Source organism: Centroberyx affinis, unplaced genomic scaffold (genome assembly GCF_046629955.1).
Source record: "Centroberyx affinis isolate AG114_WGS23_722 - 3 ecotype Tasmania unplaced genomic scaffold, CSIRO-AGI_Caff_v1 ptg002451l_1, whole genome shotgun sequence".
Lineage (NCBI taxonomy): Eukaryota > Metazoa > Chordata > Actinopteri > Beryciformes > Berycidae > Centroberyx > Centroberyx affinis.
Window position 1 is genome coordinate 188200 of NW_027280689.1, and position 21295 is coordinate 209494.

A 21295-nucleotide genomic window follows, 5' to 3' on the forward strand; every position below is an offset into this window, starting at 1 on the left:
TGAGCGGGGCTGTGTTAAGGGATCGCAAATTCAAAGTGGTTTGGAAACGGAGAGGGTTAGACCGAACATCCCTCCTCTTCCTCCTCCTCCTCCTCTCTCTCTCTCTCTCTCTCTCTCTCGCACACACACACACACACACTTTCCCTCACACGCTGCTGCAGTCAGCGGCAGTCTAACGCACAGACCTGTGAGCTTTAACACTGCTCCCGTCATTTTTTCTATTGTTCCGTTCTTTTTTTCCCCCCCTCCTCCTCAAGGATCGCCGGATTCCAGCAACACCGATGCGACTTTTTTTTTTTTTTTTTTTTCTCGTGTCCGCTTTCCGTGAAATCGACCTTTTTTTTTGTCTTGAAAGCGAGACTTCTTAACCATTTAGTCACCATGGATTATTGATAACGTAGACAGCCGTGCCCGTTGTTTGTGTATGCGGTGATCCCGTACAACATGTAATGTGCGCCGTAACGAGTCCTCCAGCGAAAGGAGCCGTGATTATGTAGGCGGATGGATGGGGAAGGACAGATAGATGACGAGCGTTACCCGGACAGAAACCTCTCCGTGTTCCTCGTGAGCTCAATCTGGCTTGTTTTTTTTTTTTTTTTTAATATTTCATAACGGGGGGGAGAGGGGAAGCTGTCTGTCTTATCTCTGCAAAAAATAAAGTCCTTTCCGAAATAACCTGGAAGGTGATTATTGCCCCCGCCGACTCTGACTTCAGCACCTCGGACAGCGGGAATAACATAAAGATCCTTTTAATTGCAAAATCCGACTAAATACCCGCCGCAAGTCCAATTAGGAACTAATCAGCTCCAACCTGCCTTTATTGTTAATTGACCCAATCTGTCTCTGTTCATTACGGAACTTCTCAGCCGTTTATTGATTGCGTTAAACGTGTAGGATCGTTTTGCCTGCACATATCTAGCTCCGCTTACAATAGCTTACCCAGGCGCTCATGAAGTCCTGTTCAACACGTGTTAAGATAGATAAAAAAAATTAAAAAAACAATCTCCAAAATGCTAAAATGCTTAAAGCAGAGCAGGGAACCAGCAGCTGAGTGAGATGAATCAGTGTTTCTGTGTATGTGTGGAAGCTGTGAGTTAGTTTTGCACCACATGAGAAGTTCTCCCCTTCAAGTAAAGGCAGATATCAGATGTGCTTCCATCTCTGAGGACAATTCCGTACAGCTCATGGGAATCCCTTTATCCTGACCCACACACTCCGCACCGCAGAAGAAAGTCGAACAGAACCCGGAGGAGTAAAACCGATCCGGTTCCTCCCAGCTTCCGCCATGGCTTCGCCGGGCCAAAACCTCGGAGGCTCCGCAGGTCCGGGTCCCGGTCCGGCTATTTCTCTGCCTTTGCCCTGACTCTGCTCCTGTCCTGCTCCTGCCCGGCTCTAGGCAAGAAGAAGCTCTACATCGGCGCCCTCTTCCCCATGAGCGGAGGCTGGGCCCGGCGGACAGGCCTGCCTGCCCTCCGCTCAGATGGCCCTGGACCTGGTGAACAAGAGGACCGACATACTGCCGGATTACGAGCTGGAGCTCATACACTACGACAGCATGGTGAGTAGCGCCAACTCACTCCACAGAGACTGCACAGCTCTTTCTACAGCGCAGACTAGTGCAAAGGAACTTCACTCCTTCACTACATTGTAGGCTGTAAGCGGATGAGAATCTGAGTCAGTTTCATTGGCCAAGTTTGCACATGCTTCAGTTTGGTGGGCTGCTCTTGTAGATGAATAACACAATGCAAAATTAGAAAAGTAGTGTATTAAAATTGTAAAGGGGATGCAATCAGTGCCATGTTTCTGTGGTCATAACAGTCATCTTTTTTATTTTCAGCTGCAGTTTGCTTTTTAGGCATAGTCAACATCAGCAAAGAACAGTGCTAAACAGTATCAAGCTGATGCAAGTCATACAGAATAAAGGAAAAAAGAGTATCAATTAATGCTTTTCTGAAAATAGATTTTTTTGTTTATATTGGTGCATTTTTGCCTTATTGGAGGCTGCAGTTAACATCCTTTTTGTACAATAGAGTTTACACATTTGTAAGCTGTCATAAATCTTTATGAGGTAAAGGTATAGTGTACATCATGCTGAATAGTATCAAACTGATGTAAGTCATATCATATGAGGATAAGGTATTTTAAGCTACATTTCATATCAGTGGTCGTTTGCCTTATGATAATGACTGGAGGTCATTGTTTACCCACCTTTTTATTCACCACCACATCACTAGTAGATAATTCCTCCAGCACCTCTTTCACTTGAGCTGCTGTGTGTATATTCCCATGCTGTTATTAACTCATTACACATCTACTGTATGTTACGCCATCATTAGGATAACAGGCAGTCCTCTGTGTATTGTATATTTTTAAAACGCAGCAGCTGGTCATAAAATGGGTTACGGCCCCGGAGAAATGTCCTACCTACTGTATAGTGGCATAACAACTGCATCTGTGTGTGCATCAGGGCCCATGCACAGTGAAATATACTCTGCCTTAAAAGCTTTGGCCGTCCAGTCACCTCATACACTCTCCTGCTCTTGAATTTGCCATTCACTTCAGCCTGAGCTCATCCAGCCTGGCCCCCACCGAATTTTGTGAGTCAAGTTTTCATTTCCAGACCCCAAAATCATGGTCCTTAATCAAAAGTTTTAGCTTTGCCTAAACCTAACCGTCAGCTTACCGTTTCAAGTGGAAACGGTGTGTCCAATTCCCGCTCTTGTCCCATAATCCTCTCATGGTGGAGGAATGTAATTTTCATGTAGTTAAGTGTCCACAAAACATAATCTGCGTCTGTGCTCATTTCATGACATTTGGTGTTTTCTGTGTTGCCTCAGTCCTCCTCCTCTCTCTCAGAAACAGAACCGGAATGGCTTTTTTTTTTAGCATGAGTCTACATGTGTTGCCAAAGCACTCCTGGATTTTAATAAGAATGAATATAGAATATACACAAGTGAAAGCGAGTTTATACATGCATACAGTATTTACAGATTTTTAGCACTAGAAAGACCAATCTGAGGGTCAGTTGACAGCTGTTTTGAATTTTACAGTTGAAATATCTAAGGTTTCAAAATGTCTTTTCCTAGACCCACTTTCTGTATAAACTAAATCATGCAAGGAAATAATGGTTATAATGGTTTTACCTTCCTCAATTGATCATTATTGGTATCTTGGATTTCTCTTAGTTCCCATCAAAAATCCACTGATCTTTCTAGTCTTATCAGAATAAAATGAATCAAAAACAATAAATCAGTGTATTTCAGGGATTACTGGAGGTCTTTTGTTTGACTGGTCAGCATTCATCTTTGTTACTCTTAGCCTGCACATTGTGACATAAATATACAAGATTTGCAGCAATATTAATAGTCTGGCTCTCAACACCTCACACAATATTCATCTTTTCTTTATCTGTCAGGGCTTGGAAGCCCTAACTAAACATCTCTGAATGGGACATACTAAGGGTTTCATCTTCAATCTCGCTCTGTTAGGAGACGTTCATGTCTTTCTTGCCATGAATTTTTATGATTTTTTTTTTTCCAATTTGCCAAGCCTCAGATTTAAACTCTTTCCCTTACAGTGTTTTACTGGGAGAAGCCATTCCGCTAGATTATCATTTCTCTCCGTCTCTCTCATTCTGCCTCTTCCCACCTGGGTTTCTCTTCCCCTACATACCAACACACACACACACACACAGAGTATGTAAACAGTTAAATGCACTGTGACTGGCCGGTATGTTTTTTAAAAGCGTCGCTCCGATTGGTCGGTGCCGCTCTGCATTGGATCCCCACTTCAAAAGGCTGGAGTGGAGTGGGGGGGGGAATAAGGGGGTGTCGAGGTTGGCATGACAACAGTAACCAAGACAACTGCGGTTCAAACAAAACAGAGATTTGGCTCGGAGAAAAAAAGGCAAGATCATGCACCTACTACCATCGCATAAACAGGAGCAGATGGACGGCGGGCTGAGTTAAGCCCGGCCGTGTGAGGAAACCATATTGAGCTCAGTTAGCCAAATGTAAGAAGCGCTGGTCGGAGCAGTCATCTATCACAGACCTTTTACACCGCTACAGCGCTCTGCCAGGGCCAGCTGTAGATCGGAGTAAACACGCTCTGATGGCTCCCACCCCCCCCCCCCACCCCCCGCCGCAGACTGCGATGCCGAGAGGCGGAAAAAAAAGAAGGGCCCTGCGTCATCAGGCGGCAAACCAACCAGAAAATTCCTCTCCGCCGCTGCTGCTGCTGCTCCTCGTACCTTTTTTTTTTTTTTTTTTTTTTTTTTTTTTTGTCGCCCGAGATCTTCAGGAAAGCTGATTAAATGTCGCCCCCCCCCCTCGCCCCCCCCCGTGGCGTTTTAAAGTTGAAGACGCGTCCCGGAGGAGAGGGTGGGAGGATGGGATGGGATGGGATGCGGGGGTGGGGGGGGGGGGTCAGATATAGCGGCATTTGAATGCATCGGACCATGCGGTGATTTCCCCCGAGTGTGCCCCGGGTTAATCAATGAGTCAGCCGCCAGGCACATAGCGCGGGATTACTGTCAGTTTGGCCCCACGAACTGATTTATTTGATTCAGGAGCAGGAGGAGGGGCCCCGGCTTTTTCTCCAAAAACCCCTCTCGTTAGCGGGGGGGGGGGGCTGTTGCCATTAGGTGAAGGGAAAGAGAGTTATGATGAGAATTGGGACGAACGGGTTTACCCTCCAAGAAGACACCAGATAACCTTCATCACCACTCCCTGACAGCAGAACATAAAGCGGCGCCCCCCCCCCCCCCCCCTCTTTTATTGGCCCTCTTCACTTTATTGATGGATCGACTTTCTCCCCCCCCCCCGACTCCAAACGAGCCGAGCCGTCGGCTTCCAGCGCTTTCTCCCTTCTCTCCTTTTTCAAAATCTTTAATTGAGGCCGCACAGAAGATTTCTACCGACTAGCTCATTTATTCCATTAAAGAAATTTTACTTCCTAATTGATTTTACACTAAATACTTACTTTTGAATACGAATACATTTTTATCTCACGAAACCTCAAAAGCCTTATTTTTAGGGCTTTAGAACTTTGAATTATAGGCTTCTTTTTTTTTTTTTATTTGAGGCTATTAACAGCACTCTCTCTAGGTCCCCAGTGCAATTACTTTTCTGTTACTGTAATTATGACTGAAACTCTGGAGTTATCTCAAATGCCGCTCATGTTTTGGCTCTATGTGACATTTCAAAAGGCGAGGATATATCTGTTCTCTGTTCGGTAACCTGGGCTTGCAGGCTGCAATTAAACCAACTAAAGTAGAATTTTTGCGATTCTAGTATATGGTCTAAAATTGCTGTAAAACTTGCTAGTGTATCGTATGTGTATCTTATGATAAAGTCAGTTCAAGAGGCTATATGGCTGCTCAGAAGCCCTAAAGGCAAAAAAAAAGACAAAATGGATTTAGAAATTCATCCACAGCTGTTTATAAATGCATACAAGAGCTGCGCATCTGCTCCCTCACCTTGAAGTAACATAACAATGGAGAATGTGTCCTAAAATAAATGTTTAGGCATTCTGTAGAAAAGTGTCTGAAAGTTTGACCCAAAATATTTCTTTTCAGCTTGGTAATGACATAGAGAGATGAGGAAAAGCATGTGTTTTCCACAGCAGCAACACATCTCTCTTTTTGCATCACAAATTTTTTTTTTTTTCTGGCACCCGAATGACTCGCACAATTATTCTGAAAGGTGCTTTGTGTAGCATTTTATCACCAATGAATCATTACCATGTTCCTTTTGAGACATTAGTATAATTACTGTAAACAAATGAGATCATTTCCACCGGGGTCGGATTTTGGCGGGAAATCTGCTGGGTTGCTTTACGGCACAAAACGGGAAGAGGGCGCTGTTCTTCCAGAGCAAAAACGGTAAAGCTTTCAGTGTTTCTGGCAATGGAAGACATATTGAAATCTTGTTTACGCTAACCCCTAAAGTCGAAGCATACGGATTATATAATTAAACCTTGGTCCCCATCCATATATCTAACCATATGTCCATCTTTACATGTATTATGTGCATGTGGGGGTTGAATTCCGGCACGGTGGGGCTCAGCTGCTCAGCTGCTCAGCTCGCGGAGCAGAAGGCTGCAGTCCCGGTTTGCTTGTAAGAAAAGGCTGGAACAGTGGCACAGAGGGGGGGGGGGGGGGGGGGTCAGAAATCTGCTGACGTCCCCCCTTCTGAGTCTGGATCAGCAGCGGCTCTTAAATCCCTGAACACATCAGTCGGAGACAACCAGTACCATGCGGCCTGAACCCACAGTGACAGCTCACTCCATTAGTTGGCTGTAGGTGGACACTTATTTCCCTGTTACCCGATGTGTTCCGCTACTGTACTTGTCATCAGAACCCACAATGATGAGGAAGCCGCTCTCACCCAGACATGCCTTCCTATGTCATGGAATCACTATGATTTGGTCATGGTACGGGGTTCAAGAGTTCAAGATATTCTATTAAATATAGACCTGAATATACAGTGAGCAAGATTTGGCTCTATTAAGAGAGTTATGGTAGCATTCTAATATAAATAAATCATTACCATATTCATTTTGAGGCATCAGTATAATTACCATAATCAAACAAGACCATCACCTAGAACAGTGGTTCTCAACATGGGATCCGGGGACCATCAGGGGTCCTTGAGGGGGTTCCAGGGAGTCCCCAGCAAATTCATGAATTATTAAACTTTTAACACCATTATTTCATTTACAAGAACACAGTTAGAGAATGTAGAAGAATGACTATTTTGGTCATAGTTTCACTGTTATCTCTCTACCTACAATACAGATAGTCATGGAATTCTGGACAAAATTATATCTGACAATAAAAATATTCTCAGATTTGGGTCCGAGAGACAAAATCTCATCAAATGGGGGTCCGTGGCCCTAATGTGGACTAAACTAGGGATATGAAAAATGTTGAGAATCACTGACCTAGAAGTTTGGCAGCCTCTACCGACCTCTATACTGTATTTTACATTGTGTGCCATCAGGTCGGATTTGGCGGGAAATCTGCCGGATTGCTTTACGGCACAAAACAGGAAGAGGTTCTGTTCTTCCAGAGCAAACAGAGCTAAAGCTTTCAGTTTCTGGCAATGGCAGATGGTGGAAGGAGTGAAAGACCGATCCAACATGTTCACCCTCTTCAGTAAAGTGAAAGAGAAAACTATCTAACTAACTAACTTTATCATTATGATGTAAAAGTTGATTGCACAGTGTACAGTGCCAGAAACAAATAAATGATCCATTGTCCGTTTGATAATCTAAACAAAGAACACGTTTTCTTGCAGTGGCCTTTCTAAAATGAGCAGTGGTGAAAGTTACTGTATTGTGTTACGATCAAGGAGTTGATAAGCAGACAGATGGTTTATTCTATTGCACTGTATATTATAAAAAGAGATCCGGTTGTCTTTGCGACAGCGGCGCAAACAACAATACCACTTGGAAACACTAGGGGGGGACAATGAGGGGAAAGTTGAAAAGTTGTCTGTGTCCACTTGAATTCTACAGTGAGCCATCGATGTTTTAAAAAGCTACACACTGCACCTTTAATGTGTGTGAGGGGGGGGAGGTGAGCAGTGAGCCATGCCTGGTCATACACAGATTAGTGTGTTGGCGCAGTGAGCAATGCAAACAGCATTTGCATGATTGCTTCATCAGACAAAATCAGGGTCCAGCTTCTTATCAAAGTCTATGTATTTGCCACTCTGGTGTGAACGGTCTGTGTGGAGCGAAATGACATTGATTTCATCTCGTGGTAAAAAAAAAGAAAAAAGAAAGAAAAAATTCCAATCCGACGCTCTTAAACATGTTCTGTTCACATCTCAACAGTCATCCAAATGTGACCCCGTCTCCCTCGACTCAGATGATCGATGATCGCTACGCCCTCGGCATTATCATTTAAATTGGTTATTGATTTTTCATCGACTATAAGCTGAGAATGGAAACCGAAGAATGCCATTTGTTAGGTGTGAATCAAAGACAATGGGGCATGACTGGTGGGTAAATGTTTTCCCCAGCATCCACATAGATAAATGTTGTTTCGCCCTCCCTGAAAAGCCTCTCAGGAGCCAGGCTGAGGCGACCTTGGAACGTGCCTCCCCCCCCCCCCCTTGCTTCAGCTCTGGTTCATGCATTGCTACATGTATGCGCACACTAGTGTAAATTGAGTTGCTGACTCCTCCTATCTGGCACAGTGCATTTAACCGTACATATGTCTGCGTGTGCTGTATGTTACGTCCTCGTCTGTCTTCTGTTCCATCTCTCCACCCACTTTCCTCTCTTTCTTTTCCTTTTTTTTAATCAAACAACTGATAAGGCATAAACCAAAAAAGGACACACAGTCTAACAGATTATAACACCCCGGTCTATTGCTTTCCAAGTGCATCAACAACACCCGGTCAAATAGAATCCCAAGCCATGGGAGTCTGAAGTCTGCAAGTCTGAAATTAAAGCCGTAAGAATTGTCTAAAGATAAGGCCTTAAAAGCATTAAAATATCTTACATTTGGTAAATAGAGGTCTTTTTTCATCATGTTGTGCAGGGTTAGGGTGGCTTTGCATGGTGCTACTTGAATGCAACTTCAGTTCTGTGCAACTTATGTTGGAATTCTGTAGAATTTCTAATGAAAATCATGAAATGGGTTTGTATCATATTTGGAATGTTCAGAAAGAGTTTGTTGAGTTATTTTGCAGCCTGCAACGAATTGCGCGAAAGTTGCATTGTGTAAAGCCAGCCTTAGGTTTGATTAAAGGAATAGTTCACCCAAAAATGAAAATTGTGTCATCATCTACTCACCCTCAAGCCAGTTGAAACACAGGTGAAGTTTGTCCATATAACACACAGGGAGGCTGCAGCACAACTCCATAGCAGCCTTCTCCAAAACAACTGAAGTCAGTGGGGACCAGTTCTTCAGAGTTCCAAAAAGACCTACAGTATATTTACACCATCATTTAGTGCAAATCTTAACTACAGCTGATTGATTTGCAGCAAATCATGGTGTATAGGTTTTTTTGTTTTTTTTTGGAACTCTAAAGAACAGGTCCCCATTGACTTCAGTTGTTTTGGAGAAGGCTGGTACCAAGTTGTGCTGGCAACCTCCCTGTGTGTTATATGGACTAACAAATTTCACCTGTGTTTAATTTGGCATGAGGGTGAGTAGATGATGACAGAATTTTCATTTTTGGGTGAACTATTCCTTTAAGTTTCATTTTGATGCAGCTATAAAATTGGACGGGGGTATTTACAGCTTCTTTACTTTCAATGATGTTTAGCTGAGGTAGAGTTGGAAAGTAAAAAAAAATCAATAAGACGAATGTCATGAATGGTGTAGTTTCACCAAAAGAGGTGCATGTGACTGGCTGTAGTGTTGGTTTTATTTTATTACGTTGTGTTACATTACTGCATTTCCACATTGGATTTCATGTCCCTAAACATGAAATCACATTTATACTTTCAGATCTGTCTTTAGGCATGGTCTTAAGATTTGGCTTTCTGAAACCCATAGAAACCCTGCATATCCCATTTTATTCTTCCAACATTTTCACATACATATTATTTCTGTAAGGTCTCTGGACATAGTGATATTTCTCACAGTGTTTCTTCTTCCCTTCTTCTTCTTCATCCCTCCCTGCCCACAGTGTGATCCAGGTGAGGCCACCAAGCTGCTGTATGACCTGCTGTACACCGAGCCCATTAAGATCGTGCTGATGCCGGGCTGCAGCTCGGTGTCCACCCTGGTGGCGGAAGCTGCTCGCATGTGGAACCTCATAGTGGTAGGAGCCTTGCTGTTTGCTGTTGGTCTGTATGGATGTTCACTGCATCTTAGCACATGCTTCATTAATGCTGATATTTAAAGTAATGTAGTAAATGTAGTGGTTCAACCTATATCCAGTTCATGAAAGCTTTTACATTTGCTGTTTCCGGTTTGTTTGGAATAAACAGAAGAAGAAGAACTGGGTAGTCAGTATGTGCAGTGATAGCCACCATGGCTGAACAGACAGAGAAAAGAGAAACTCAAACTGCATCAACAGAAAATCAAGATGTCACAGTACTGGACACACTGTTTGATTGACAGGTGATCTCTGGAAAGTGCTTTGCAGAAACACCACAGCAATGAGCGCTGAGCACCAAAGATGGAGACAAAATAAAAAAAAAACAGTATCTCACGGATTTCTACTATAAGAGAAGATGAAAAAAATGATTTTCTTTGGGAAAATGATTTTCTTTGAGAAAGTGAACACAGAATTGGACAATTCCTTCACAATACAAGTTATTCTGATATACAGAATATATCGCAAGCTTGGAATTATAAGGTTCTCTCTGACTTGTTTTTTTGAAATCAAAATTGAAAATTGAGCTATCCACATATTCATGATCTTTGAATGTTACTTTATGGTTGTAAGGTGTTATTTTAAAAAAAAATAAAAAATAAAGTACATTTTTGACGCTCAATTATGGAAGCCCATTTCCGCCAGTGTAATGAAAAAAACGGTCCTGTAAGTCATTATAATAACCCTAAACCCTATAAAATAATGACTTAGTATCTCAAAATAATGCCTTAGTATCTCAAAATAATGAGAAACTTTCTCAAAATAATGAGAAACTTTCTCAAAATACTATACTAACTCATTGTTTTGAGATACTAACTCATTATTTTGAGATACTAACTCATTATTTTGAGATACTAACTCATTATTTTGAGAAATTTTCTCATTATAATGACTTACATGATCTTTTTATTTCATCACACTGGTGGAAATGGGCTTCTATACTCAATATCTCAGAACTGCCCTCCACCCAGATAGAACCTTATAATTCCAAGCTTACGATTGATCTTTTTTTTGTTTTTTTTGTTAAGAATGAATTTGGATAGGCAGGAGCTGGCGTCGGACAGTGCCCGTTTGCGCCAACAGCGAGAGTGAGTCTTCCTCTCCCGGGCATTGTTGGCAACGCTTGAGCGCGTCCCTCAGTCAGGCTGCCACCTTGACAAGGAAGCTGCCACCTCTGATCCACTTGGCAGCAAGCAGATAAACCTGAAGGGGCAGCGGTCCAAGGCCTGTGAACTACAAGCCTAGACTGGCAAACACAAAGCGCAAGGAGAGCAAGTGAAGAAGAAACCCTTCAGCGTGGTTGATTTATTCATCCCAGGATATTGGAAACTCATTTAACCCCTTTACCAAAGAGTCCGGGGAGTTGCTTTGATTAAAGGTGGCGGCGTAACTTAACAGGAAGTTGAACTCGCCCCGGTTTGTTTGCGCTACACACCAGCGGGGGGGCGCGCAAAGATTAAAACGATAACCCGGGCAAACTGGAAGTAGTGGCGATAACACTCGACGGTGAGAGAGCGACAAAGGCAGCTGAGGGAACACGGGGATTTAGAAACCGTTTGATCGCTCGTAAAAGTCCAAATATCCTCTAACAAGCTCAGCAAGCCGAGCCTCCGAACCATTCCTTTTTGAAGAGCTGACCGCCAGATGTTCGCACGCTGATGCAAACAAAGGCAGCGGATGGGGGAAAAGGAAGCACAACCAATCCTGTGATATTTTAGACCAGTGGTTCTCAACATGGGACCACCAGGGGTCCTTGAGGGGGTTCCAGGGGGTCCCCAGCAAATTGACGAATTGTTAAACTTCAGCATTTCATTTACAAGAAGTTAGAGAATGTAGAAGAATGACTATTTTGATCATAGCTTCACTGTTATCTCTCTACCTACAATACAGATAGTCATGGAATTCTGGACAAAATCATATCTAACAGTAAAAATATTCTCAGATTTGGGTCCGAGAGACAAAATCTCATCAAAAAGGGGTCTGTGGCCCTAATGTGGACTAAACTAGGGGTCCTTGATATGAAAAAGGTTGAGAATCACTGTTTTAGACCAATGGGAGTCCGAAGCCAATGGGTTTTTCCACAAATGTGTCATTTTGTTCAAACAAATCTGCCAAAATTTGTTTTTGCAGCAAGTATACCGTAACCTTCAGGTAAAACCATAGGATTGGGAAGATGTTGGTTTTGTTTTTTTGTGGGCATCCCCTTTTTGTAACAGTTATTTAACCAGGTAAGTCCTGTTGAGTTTAAAAATCTCTTTTTCAAGGGAGACGTGGACTGCAGCACAAAAAATTACAGACACGACAGCATATGATTTTTTTATGATTGCAATTACGTGTCATGTTTGCTGATATTGTTTGGCTTTGTTAGTTCCCCAATAAATCACACTGGACACCTACTGCCACACTTTGACTCAGAATTTCCCAAGCAGTCGTTTGAAAGCTCGAGCTCCGAGCAGAATAATTGCCTCATATGAAGCTTTAAACAGGACTCATTTTCGTCTGAAGGGATTTAAGCGAATTGGCGCTATCAATTTAAGCCTTCTGATTCAATCTAAAATAACCTGAGGTAAGATGTTGCATCCAGTTTTTTAACAAACAGATCAATTACACTTTCGGTGTAGCTGTCTTGAAGTCCTGCATGCGACAGGCTGACATCTCAGAGCTTAGAGCAAAGCATTAATGTCATTCCCCTCTTTGGGGAATGCTGGTAAAGTGCACTCACACAGAAAAAAAAAAAAAAAAGTTTCGAGACGCCCTGTTCCTTCCATTTTTCATGCACACTGCTATTTTTGTGTCAGAAAGAGCTTTTTCCGCCGGTTTCCCACAGTCAGGTCGCGACCCATATTCCTCTGCAGTGGCCTTTGTCACTGTCCACTTCATAACGCACCGCCTGATACTGCAGCCGATCAATGAAAACGGCGAATAACCGAGCAAACCTCATTTAGTGCGATTTGTCTGTAGGATATTGAGCCTAACATTACAGCACCCTAACGTGATTATGGTAATGCCGCTCTCTGATTTATTTTGCTGCTTTCCTCTGCATCCTCTCTTCTCGCTGCTTTTCTTCTTTTTCCAGGCTATCCGCAGCTCCTTAAAAGTATGAAAAAGTCCCCAATTATCTAAATTCTAGGCCCTTAAAAAAGGATTAAGATGTCTTAAATACAGTAAAAAAGATCTTTTTTTTTTTACATTAAGGTTTAATTTTGATGCAACTGTAAAATTAGACAGATTCTTTACACTGTGTGATTATTTAATTGAGACAGAATTGGAAAGTAAAGCAAATAAAATAAGACAAGTGTAGTTTCACCAAAAGATGTGAATGGTAGTGTTGGTTTTCTTTTCTTATTGTTTTGCATCACTGCATTTCCAGTTGGTCACAGTTAGTTTGACCCGCATGCATGTCCACTCTTAGATACAGAACAGGGTTTAAAGGAATAGTTCACCCAAAACTGAAAATTCTGTCATCATCTCCTCCCCCTCATGCCAGTTGAAACACAGGTGAAGTTTGTCCATATAACACACAGGGAGGCTGCCAGCACAACTCCATAGCAGCCTTCTCCAAAACAACTGAAGTCAGTGGGGACCAGTTCTTCAGAGTTCCAAAAAGACCTACAGTATATTTACACCATCATTTAGTGCAAATCTGAACTACAGCTGATTGATTTGCAACAAATAATGGTGTATAGGTCTTTCTATTCACAGTGTGATTGTTTGGCTGTTTTTGTTTTGGAACTCTAAAGAACAGGTGCCCATTGACTTCAGTTGTTTTGGAGAAGGCTGCTACCAAGTTGTGCTGGCAACCTCCCTGTGTGTTATATGGACTAACACATTTCACCTGTGTTTCATTTGGCATGAGGGTGAGTAGATGATGACAGAATTTTCATTTTTGGGTGAACTATTCCTTTAATACAACATGACAAACATGTTGGACATCTGGTCCCTAAACTTAGATTTCCTGGTCTAGTTTCATTCAGCTTTCATTAGCTAGGTTCAATGAGAAACAGGCTGTTTTTTTTCCTGCTTTTTGTCTCTTAATTTTGGTTGATAAATTGGTCTCAAATCCAATTCCAGGTCACTTTAAAAGTTTTCTTCTCTATTTTTCCCTTTCTCTTCCTTATTTCCACTCTCTGTTCTCCATTTCTAGCTTCTTGTTTTTGCTTTTTTTTGTCTTCTGCTTCTATTTTCTTGTTGCAGAAGGTCAGATTATTAGGATGACAGCAGGTTTAAAATAGTTTCCGCTATCTTTCGTCTCTCTTAGTTGTCGTACGGCTCCAGCTCTCCGGCTCTGTCCAACCGCCAACGCTTCCCCACCTTCTTCCGGACCCATCCGTCCGCCACGCTGCACAACCCCACTCGTGTCCAGCTCTTCCAGAAGTGGAAATGGACCAAGATTGCCACCATCCAGCAGACGACGGAAGTTTTTACATCAGTGAGTGGCAGAAAATGTCTTCATAGTCCAGGTCAAATGTACATGTTCAGAATTGGAGCTGTCGCAAAAATGGCACCTATGGCTGTGGTGCTCATTTTTCTTTCTTCCGTTAAACTCCATACTTCTTTACTAAGGCTGGGTATTGGCAAGGACCTCACGATACGATACATATCACGATACATGGGTCACAATACGATTGTATCGCGATACATTGCGATACGATACATATTGCGATTCATTGCAATACTCTACATAATTTACAGAAAATTTAAAAATAGAGCTGAAAATACAACTTGCTTTGTACCACCTGGGTAGTCTAATATGTACATCACATTATATTGATAACTCAGTGGACAAATTGAGTCACAACTATTTAATTCAAAGGGATTTGAGGGAAATTTAAGGACATTTTAAATCCGTTTAAAACATGAATAATTTTTTTTAATGTATCGATACAAGGGGCTGGAAAATCGATACAGTATCACGGAAAAAAATATTGCAATACTCAGCTGTATTGATTTTTTTGCACAGCCCTCTTCTTTACACAGTATAAGTCAATTACCCGATGACGCCATTGTATTCGTTGGCCATCAAAGCATAGGTGTAGACATATTTTTTCTATCCCATCACGGTCAGTTACGCAGATAGACAGGAAAATCCATTTGCTGGTATGTTCAGACATCGGACTGTACTTGTATACCAATTTTTGTTGCTTGTACACTGAAGGATTTGGAAGGATTTGCTTGTTTCACCTGGACTGTCATGTCATGTCTGCCCCGAGGCCCTCTGTGGGTTTTTTGCAGTCTGTGTGCTGAATTCCCTTCCACAGCGCCTTCCCCGTGTTGCCGCCATGTCACCAACATAGAGAGAGAGAGAGAGAGAGAGAGAGAGAGAGAAAAAGATGACTGATGAAATTGATTCTCATTTCTCATTTCCCCCCCCCCCCCCCCTCCCTTATCGCCCCCATCTTCCATCACACCTTTCTCTTCCCTTGATTGGTTTCTCTCTCACGTTGTCTTGTCGTCTGCCGCTTTATCTGTTTGTGTGCCCCCCTCCCTTGTTCTCGTGTCCGTTTTTTGCCGTATTACCTACCCGCCCACCATCATCTTTCTCGACCACCGACTAATCCCCCCCCCCCCCGCCCCTCCTCCTCCTCACGCCTTTGCTCCTACTTGAATTGCTGTTTACTGCTCTTCAAATTTCTTTTCACTACCTATCAAATATGACTCAGCGCATCCCATTATGGGCCTATATTTCTTCTCGCTCGTATTTTCATTACCACTTCTCGCAAACACACACACACACACACCCCCCTCCTCCCTCCTCCCCCTCCCTCTCCGTCATGCCGTCACATCCTTTTCATCTTCTTCATCCCCATGCCTGTGTCTCTCTCTCTGTGTGACAGACTCTGGATGATCTGGAGGAGCGGGTGAAGGAGGCAGGGATTGAGATCAGCGTTCGTCAGAGCTTCCTCACCGACCCCGCTGTGGCTGTCAAAAACCTCAAGGTGCCTCAACTTCCTCACCCAATCCCCTAACCCCCCCCAACTACTGGGTGATTGAACACAGATCAATCAGGCCTTATCTGGCCAATTCCCCCCCCCCAGAGAACTGCTACATTTTTGGGGGAGCGATTAGAGCCCAGAGATTAGAGAAGCAAGCTTGTGCCAGGGAAGGTCACCGGTCTGAATCCCCAGGAACAGCTGGAAAAACTCTATTCAGTGTCACGGGAAACATTCATATTCAGTAATATTGAATATTGGCTCAAGCCTTATTCTTAGCAAAAAATAAGCAGTGGTCAGAGGCTCCAAACATAATCACCACCACAAAAACACAGGCAGGCATGTGCTTGAGATCTAATCCTATTTTAGGAGAGTGGCGTTAATTAGGGCAAAGAGGGCTGAGACAGAACCTCCTTTACCTCCTTTACCTCCTTTCCTTCCCTGCCTCTCTCATCCCCCTCCCTCCCTCCTCTCCCTCCTCCACCTGTCTCAGCCCGGCTCGCTCCCTGCCTGGCGCCTACTTTAGCATAACCTTGCCTAGCACGCCGGCCTAGTTCTGGTGCACAAGATTAATTGGCCATCGCAGGAGAAACCATGGTAACAGCATGGAGGTAGCCCAGCAGATAGGAAAGTCTACCGCTGTGTGGTGCAGAGCTGGAAGGAGGACCGGCCCCATGTTCCTTACCCACACTGCGGGGCCTTTAACTTCTGCTTTTTTGTCTCCATCCTCCCTGTGTGACTCTTTGTCCTTTTTCTTTCTAACTCTCAAGCGTCAAGACGCCAGAATCATTGTGGGCCTCTTCTACGAGACGGAAGCCAGGAAGGTTTTCTGCGAGGTAATCTGTTCTCCTGTTCTTATATTGTGACAGACTGTGCAGACTGTTGGTTAAAAGTGTCAAAGCAAAAATCCCAATGTGTCTGTGCACAAGAGGGTTTTTTGAAAAGTTAGATGTTGGGCTTCAATGCTCTCACATCCATTGTTTTGTGTACCCCCAGAATGAAATCGGAAGGGGGTCTATGGATCGGTCTCCATCCAGCTGCTCATTCATTCATTAGTTTGTTCATTCGTTTGTTTGTTCATCCATCCGTCTATTAGGGCTGTAGTACTCGAGTTCAGTCTCGGTCTCGAGACCGCACTCGAGACCGTTTTTTGACGGTCTTGGTCTCGTCTCGGACTCGTAGTTAATATGACTCGGACTTGAATCGGTCTTGGATGAATTAACGTTACATAATATTATTGTTTTCATAATTATAATCTCTTCTAAGAAAGTGACCAGCAGCGAATGGTACAATTTTCACAGTTGATAAAGTTATGTGTCCACTGAAAGGTTTACTGACTGCTGATTGGTGATATGCCAACTACCCAACCAATGACTTTGTTTTGATTAAAAAACAAAAAAAACTCACCATGTCCATATGCAACGTTACTCTTGCTCTCACTCTTTTTTCCTTCGTCTTCGCCTTCTTAAATTACAGTAAGAATATTTTCAGTCATGCAATGCTGAGAGGTGAAATAGATTAATCCACTTCTAGTTAAGTAAAGGTGCAACTACTGTATGTTATGAACATAAACAAGCTGCCTACAATTAATTTTGTCCTCAAAATGTACTAATTGTGTTGAAATGTCTTTAGAAACCTCCCTTCTATTTTAGGCAATAAACAAAAATATGCTATTTTAGTCAATAAATACAATGGTAGCCTTGGATAACACATTGCTATGGTATTGGTCTCAAATTGGACTCATAGTTTTGCGGTCTTGGTCTCGACTCGGTCTCGACCCTCTCAACTCCCCCCCGGTCTTGGTCTCGACACGGTCTCGACCCCCCTCGGTCTTGGTCTCGACCCTCTCAACTCCCCTCCGGTCTTGGTCTCGACTCGGTCTCGACCCCCCTCGGTCTTGAATCGGACTCGATTCACCAATGACTCGATCTGGACTTGGACTCGACCAAGGCGGTCTCGACTACAGCCCTACGGTCCATCATAGACACCACTGATCGAATTTTGACGCAACGTGGGGGAATGACGCATCTCACCACTCCACAGCATTTTCAGCATCACACTGATTGGCCCGAGGTGGGCGCTACTTTGTTTGTTCATTCGTCCATCGCGCAATATACAATTGGGGGGGGGGGGGGGGGGGCACTACACCATTCATTCATCTCTCCATCCATCACGTGACTCCAACGCTGCTGACAAACCTGATGAAACCTGGGGGAATGATTCATCTCACCACTGCATTCCATCATTTCGAAAATTGCACTGCTTGGCCCAAAGGAGGCGCTACAACATTCAAGTGTTAAACTTTGGGGAATGATGCATCTCACCACTGTGTTTCAGCATTTTCAAAATGACACTGATTGGCTGAAGGGGGTGCTGAAATTCAAAACAATGTGACATATTTGACATATTTGTTACTGACTGGCCAAGAGGGGGACGGTATCATTTATGGGTGTTGCCATTTTTTCTAAAGTCATTTTATCTTAATTTTATTTGTTTTTGGAAATCTTTAAAGTGCTTTGCATTGCATTTTTAATGTATGAAATGTGCTATATAAATGAATTTGATTTGGTTTGATTTGATTTATACTCTTCCTCAAATATTTATCTCTCTCTTACACACACACACACACACACACACACTAATGTGTTCTTACGTACACAGCTGTTCACTCATCACTTTTCCTCTCCTTTCACTCCACTGCCCCTTTGTCCCTCCCCAGGTTTACAAGGAGAAGCTGTATGGGAAGAAGCACGTGTGGTTCCTCATTGGTTGGTATGCAGACAACTGGTTTAAGATCAAGGACCCATCTATCAACTGCACAGTGGAGCAGATGACGGAGGCTGTGGAGGGTCACGTCACCACGGAGATAGTCATGCTCAACCCGGAGACGGTGCGAGGAGCCTCCAACCTTGTAAGACATTCATCATCCCGTATTACAGAAACACCTGCTGCTGTGCATTTTATTTCAAAATGTGTCATATAGCTACTGTGCATTTATGATAAACGCTCTATAATGCCGAGTATTACAGTCATATACATGTAGATACTCATAGCAAGATTTAATGTGGGTGATATATCTACAGTGGGTGGACAGAATAACGGAAACACCACATGAAAAACCTTGAAGTTACTTAACCACAATTACATAGGCAGCTACACAGATGAGTCATATGAGCCATTTAGCAGTAGGGGAGAACAGGGTAAAATTCCACTTTTTCCATTTTGTACTACTGCAGCAAAATAAGTGTGTATTTAAAGCAATAATTGCCATATGTACTTAAGATTGTTGGGCATCCATGTAAATTAAAATATTTTCTGTAGCTAATACAGTTTTAGAAGTATGACCCATCTAAAAAAAGGAGCTTTTTTTGGCTCAACTTGCCCCAGGGCTAGTGGCACATTTGACCCCACAACCACCATTTTGACAAAACTGCTTCACACAGCTGTGTATGACCTCAAGCGTATGACTCGTATAATTCCTTATACAGAACTTAACTAATATGTAATAAAGTCTGAAACACATCTTCTGCGACTTCCGTTTAGATACAAGAATCATGACATCTTCACCACGATGAAATCACCTAGCAAAAATCACACATTTTGACCTGGCTCTCTTACCAGTTTCTCCATGCGCTCTCCTCCATCACAGATTCAGGGAAATGAATTATTCTTCCCAAATCTACGATCACATGATTAATTTAGTGTGTGGCAGCTTACAGTAGATATAAAGGGATGGCTCATCTTGCCCACAGGCTCAGCTTACCCCTTTCTCCCCTACAGACTCCTACAGTATGTGTGTCAGCTTTAAAAGACAACTGACAATCACCACTTTTGTATGTGGGATTTCAAAGCAACATGAAGCAACTAACACAGTCCCAAAGAGGACAAATAGTCGGTGCCTGGATTGCAGGAGCACTGGTCACAAGATTAGTTTCATGAAGAGCAGGATGAAGTCAAACTCCTTCCTCGGCCTCCAGCAGATCTAAACATTGAACCTGTATAGGAAATATATTTCTCTTTCCTTCATCCCTCAAAGAACTGGAGGGGTCTGTTATTCCACTACACATAATTCAGGATGCAGGACAGCAGGACAAGGAGGACTGAAGCTGTTCTGAAGGCAAAGCGTGGCCTATTCCCTATTAGACACTTGACATTCGCATATTGTTAGGTCTGTCCGTTATTTTGTCGAAACCCCAGTATATCAAATCTTCATTTTGACCTGACTTGGATTGCTGTCACTTCAAAGTGGTACACGGTGGAAAAAGCCCGGCGCTTTGTTGCACAGCGGCTTCGCTGTTGTTGCTAAATCCCGGTGCACAGTTGGATTTCCGAGATACTGCTCTGTATGCCGCCGAAACTAAAACTCCATGAAACTGGCAGGGCAGACTTCGGTTAGCGTTCAGGGCACGTCAACCCCGTGGCCCCCGTTGTCTAGAAGTTCTGTTTGAGCGAACAGAGCAGCACTTGAGATGCAGGAATGGCCCCTTATTGATCAAAGCGCGGTCAAGAGACGGTGCCTGTGTGAAGCCGGCACCGTCTCTCAGGGAAAGAAGCAGGTTGCTCTCGCTCTCTTTCTCTTTATCTCCCTTTCTAAGAATACACCAATCAGGGTTTTTTTTTTTTTTTTTTTAGGTCTGATTGCGATCACCGATTTTCTAACTAGTGCGATGGCCTGATCACCAATCTGATCGCTGACTAAAATAATGCAGACTTTCTAGTCACCATGACAGATCATGTGAAAGTACACAGCAAGCATAACCAGTAAAATTTAAACATCGTTTAACAAATTGTTCTTATGTTTGTATGACATTGCTGCCCTAATAAATCATATTTTTTATTCTGTCCAATACATTCAACTGTTTCTAATCATACATGCTATGAAATTCATAACCAAACACCAGAAACAGATATATGTGAGCTGTCAGTGTTTATTAAAGGGGCATTAAGTAATCTAAGACTTTATCAACCTCTATCAGTGACCAAGGAAGTGCCACAATATCGACAGGTCTCTGGCACAGCTTACAGTGGCCTGTAATTGACATAGCGTATATAATGAAGTCATTTTCACAACAGAGAAGAGTAAGCCAGCTAATTAAAGTAGAGATCCAACCGAAGCGTCTAGTGAAGAGGTAATATATCACCATGCTAAATACTGGAATAATAATACTGCTTTGGCATTTACTTTTTTGGCTTGAGAAGGAGGCTTTTAAGCCTTCGTAGCTGAAATGTCTTGCAATGCGCTCAATCAAACACAAATCAGTCAAACTGCTCTGTTCAGAAAGGAGAGGAATCAAATGACCAAGCCTCTCTCTGAAATTACAAACAGCAATGCCACTTAAGGAACGGACGGGCCAGTAACACTTTACATTGAGTCTTAATTAACTAATGCATTTACTAACATGAATTAACATGAGTAACAACATTAACAACAATTAGTTAATGTTAAATGCATTGTTAATAATGTTAACTAATGTGTTTACTAACATGAATTAAATATGAATAACAACATGAACAATGATTAGTTAG

At 42.8% G+C, this 21295-nt stretch overlaps 1 protein-coding gene across 1 annotated transcript in view; it reads left to right on the top strand.

The window, feature by feature from the left end:
• Window positions 1-18680, top strand: part of gabbr1b (gamma-aminobutyric acid (GABA) B receptor, 1b) — a gene marked incomplete at its 3' end in the record, with an annotated part of 58758 nt that extends 40078 nt beyond the window's left edge. Inside the window, 7 exon segments of the mRNA XM_071533888.1 lie at window positions 1397-1446; window positions 1448-1558; window positions 9648-9782; window positions 14098-14268; window positions 15674-15775; window positions 16540-16605; window positions 18489-18680. Of these exon segments, the coding sequence (XP_071389989.1) occupies window positions 1397-1446; window positions 1448-1558; window positions 9648-9782; window positions 14098-14268; window positions 15674-15775; window positions 16540-16605; window positions 18489-18680 (827 nt within the window).
• Between the last annotated feature and the right edge of the window lie 2615 nt (window positions 18681-21295).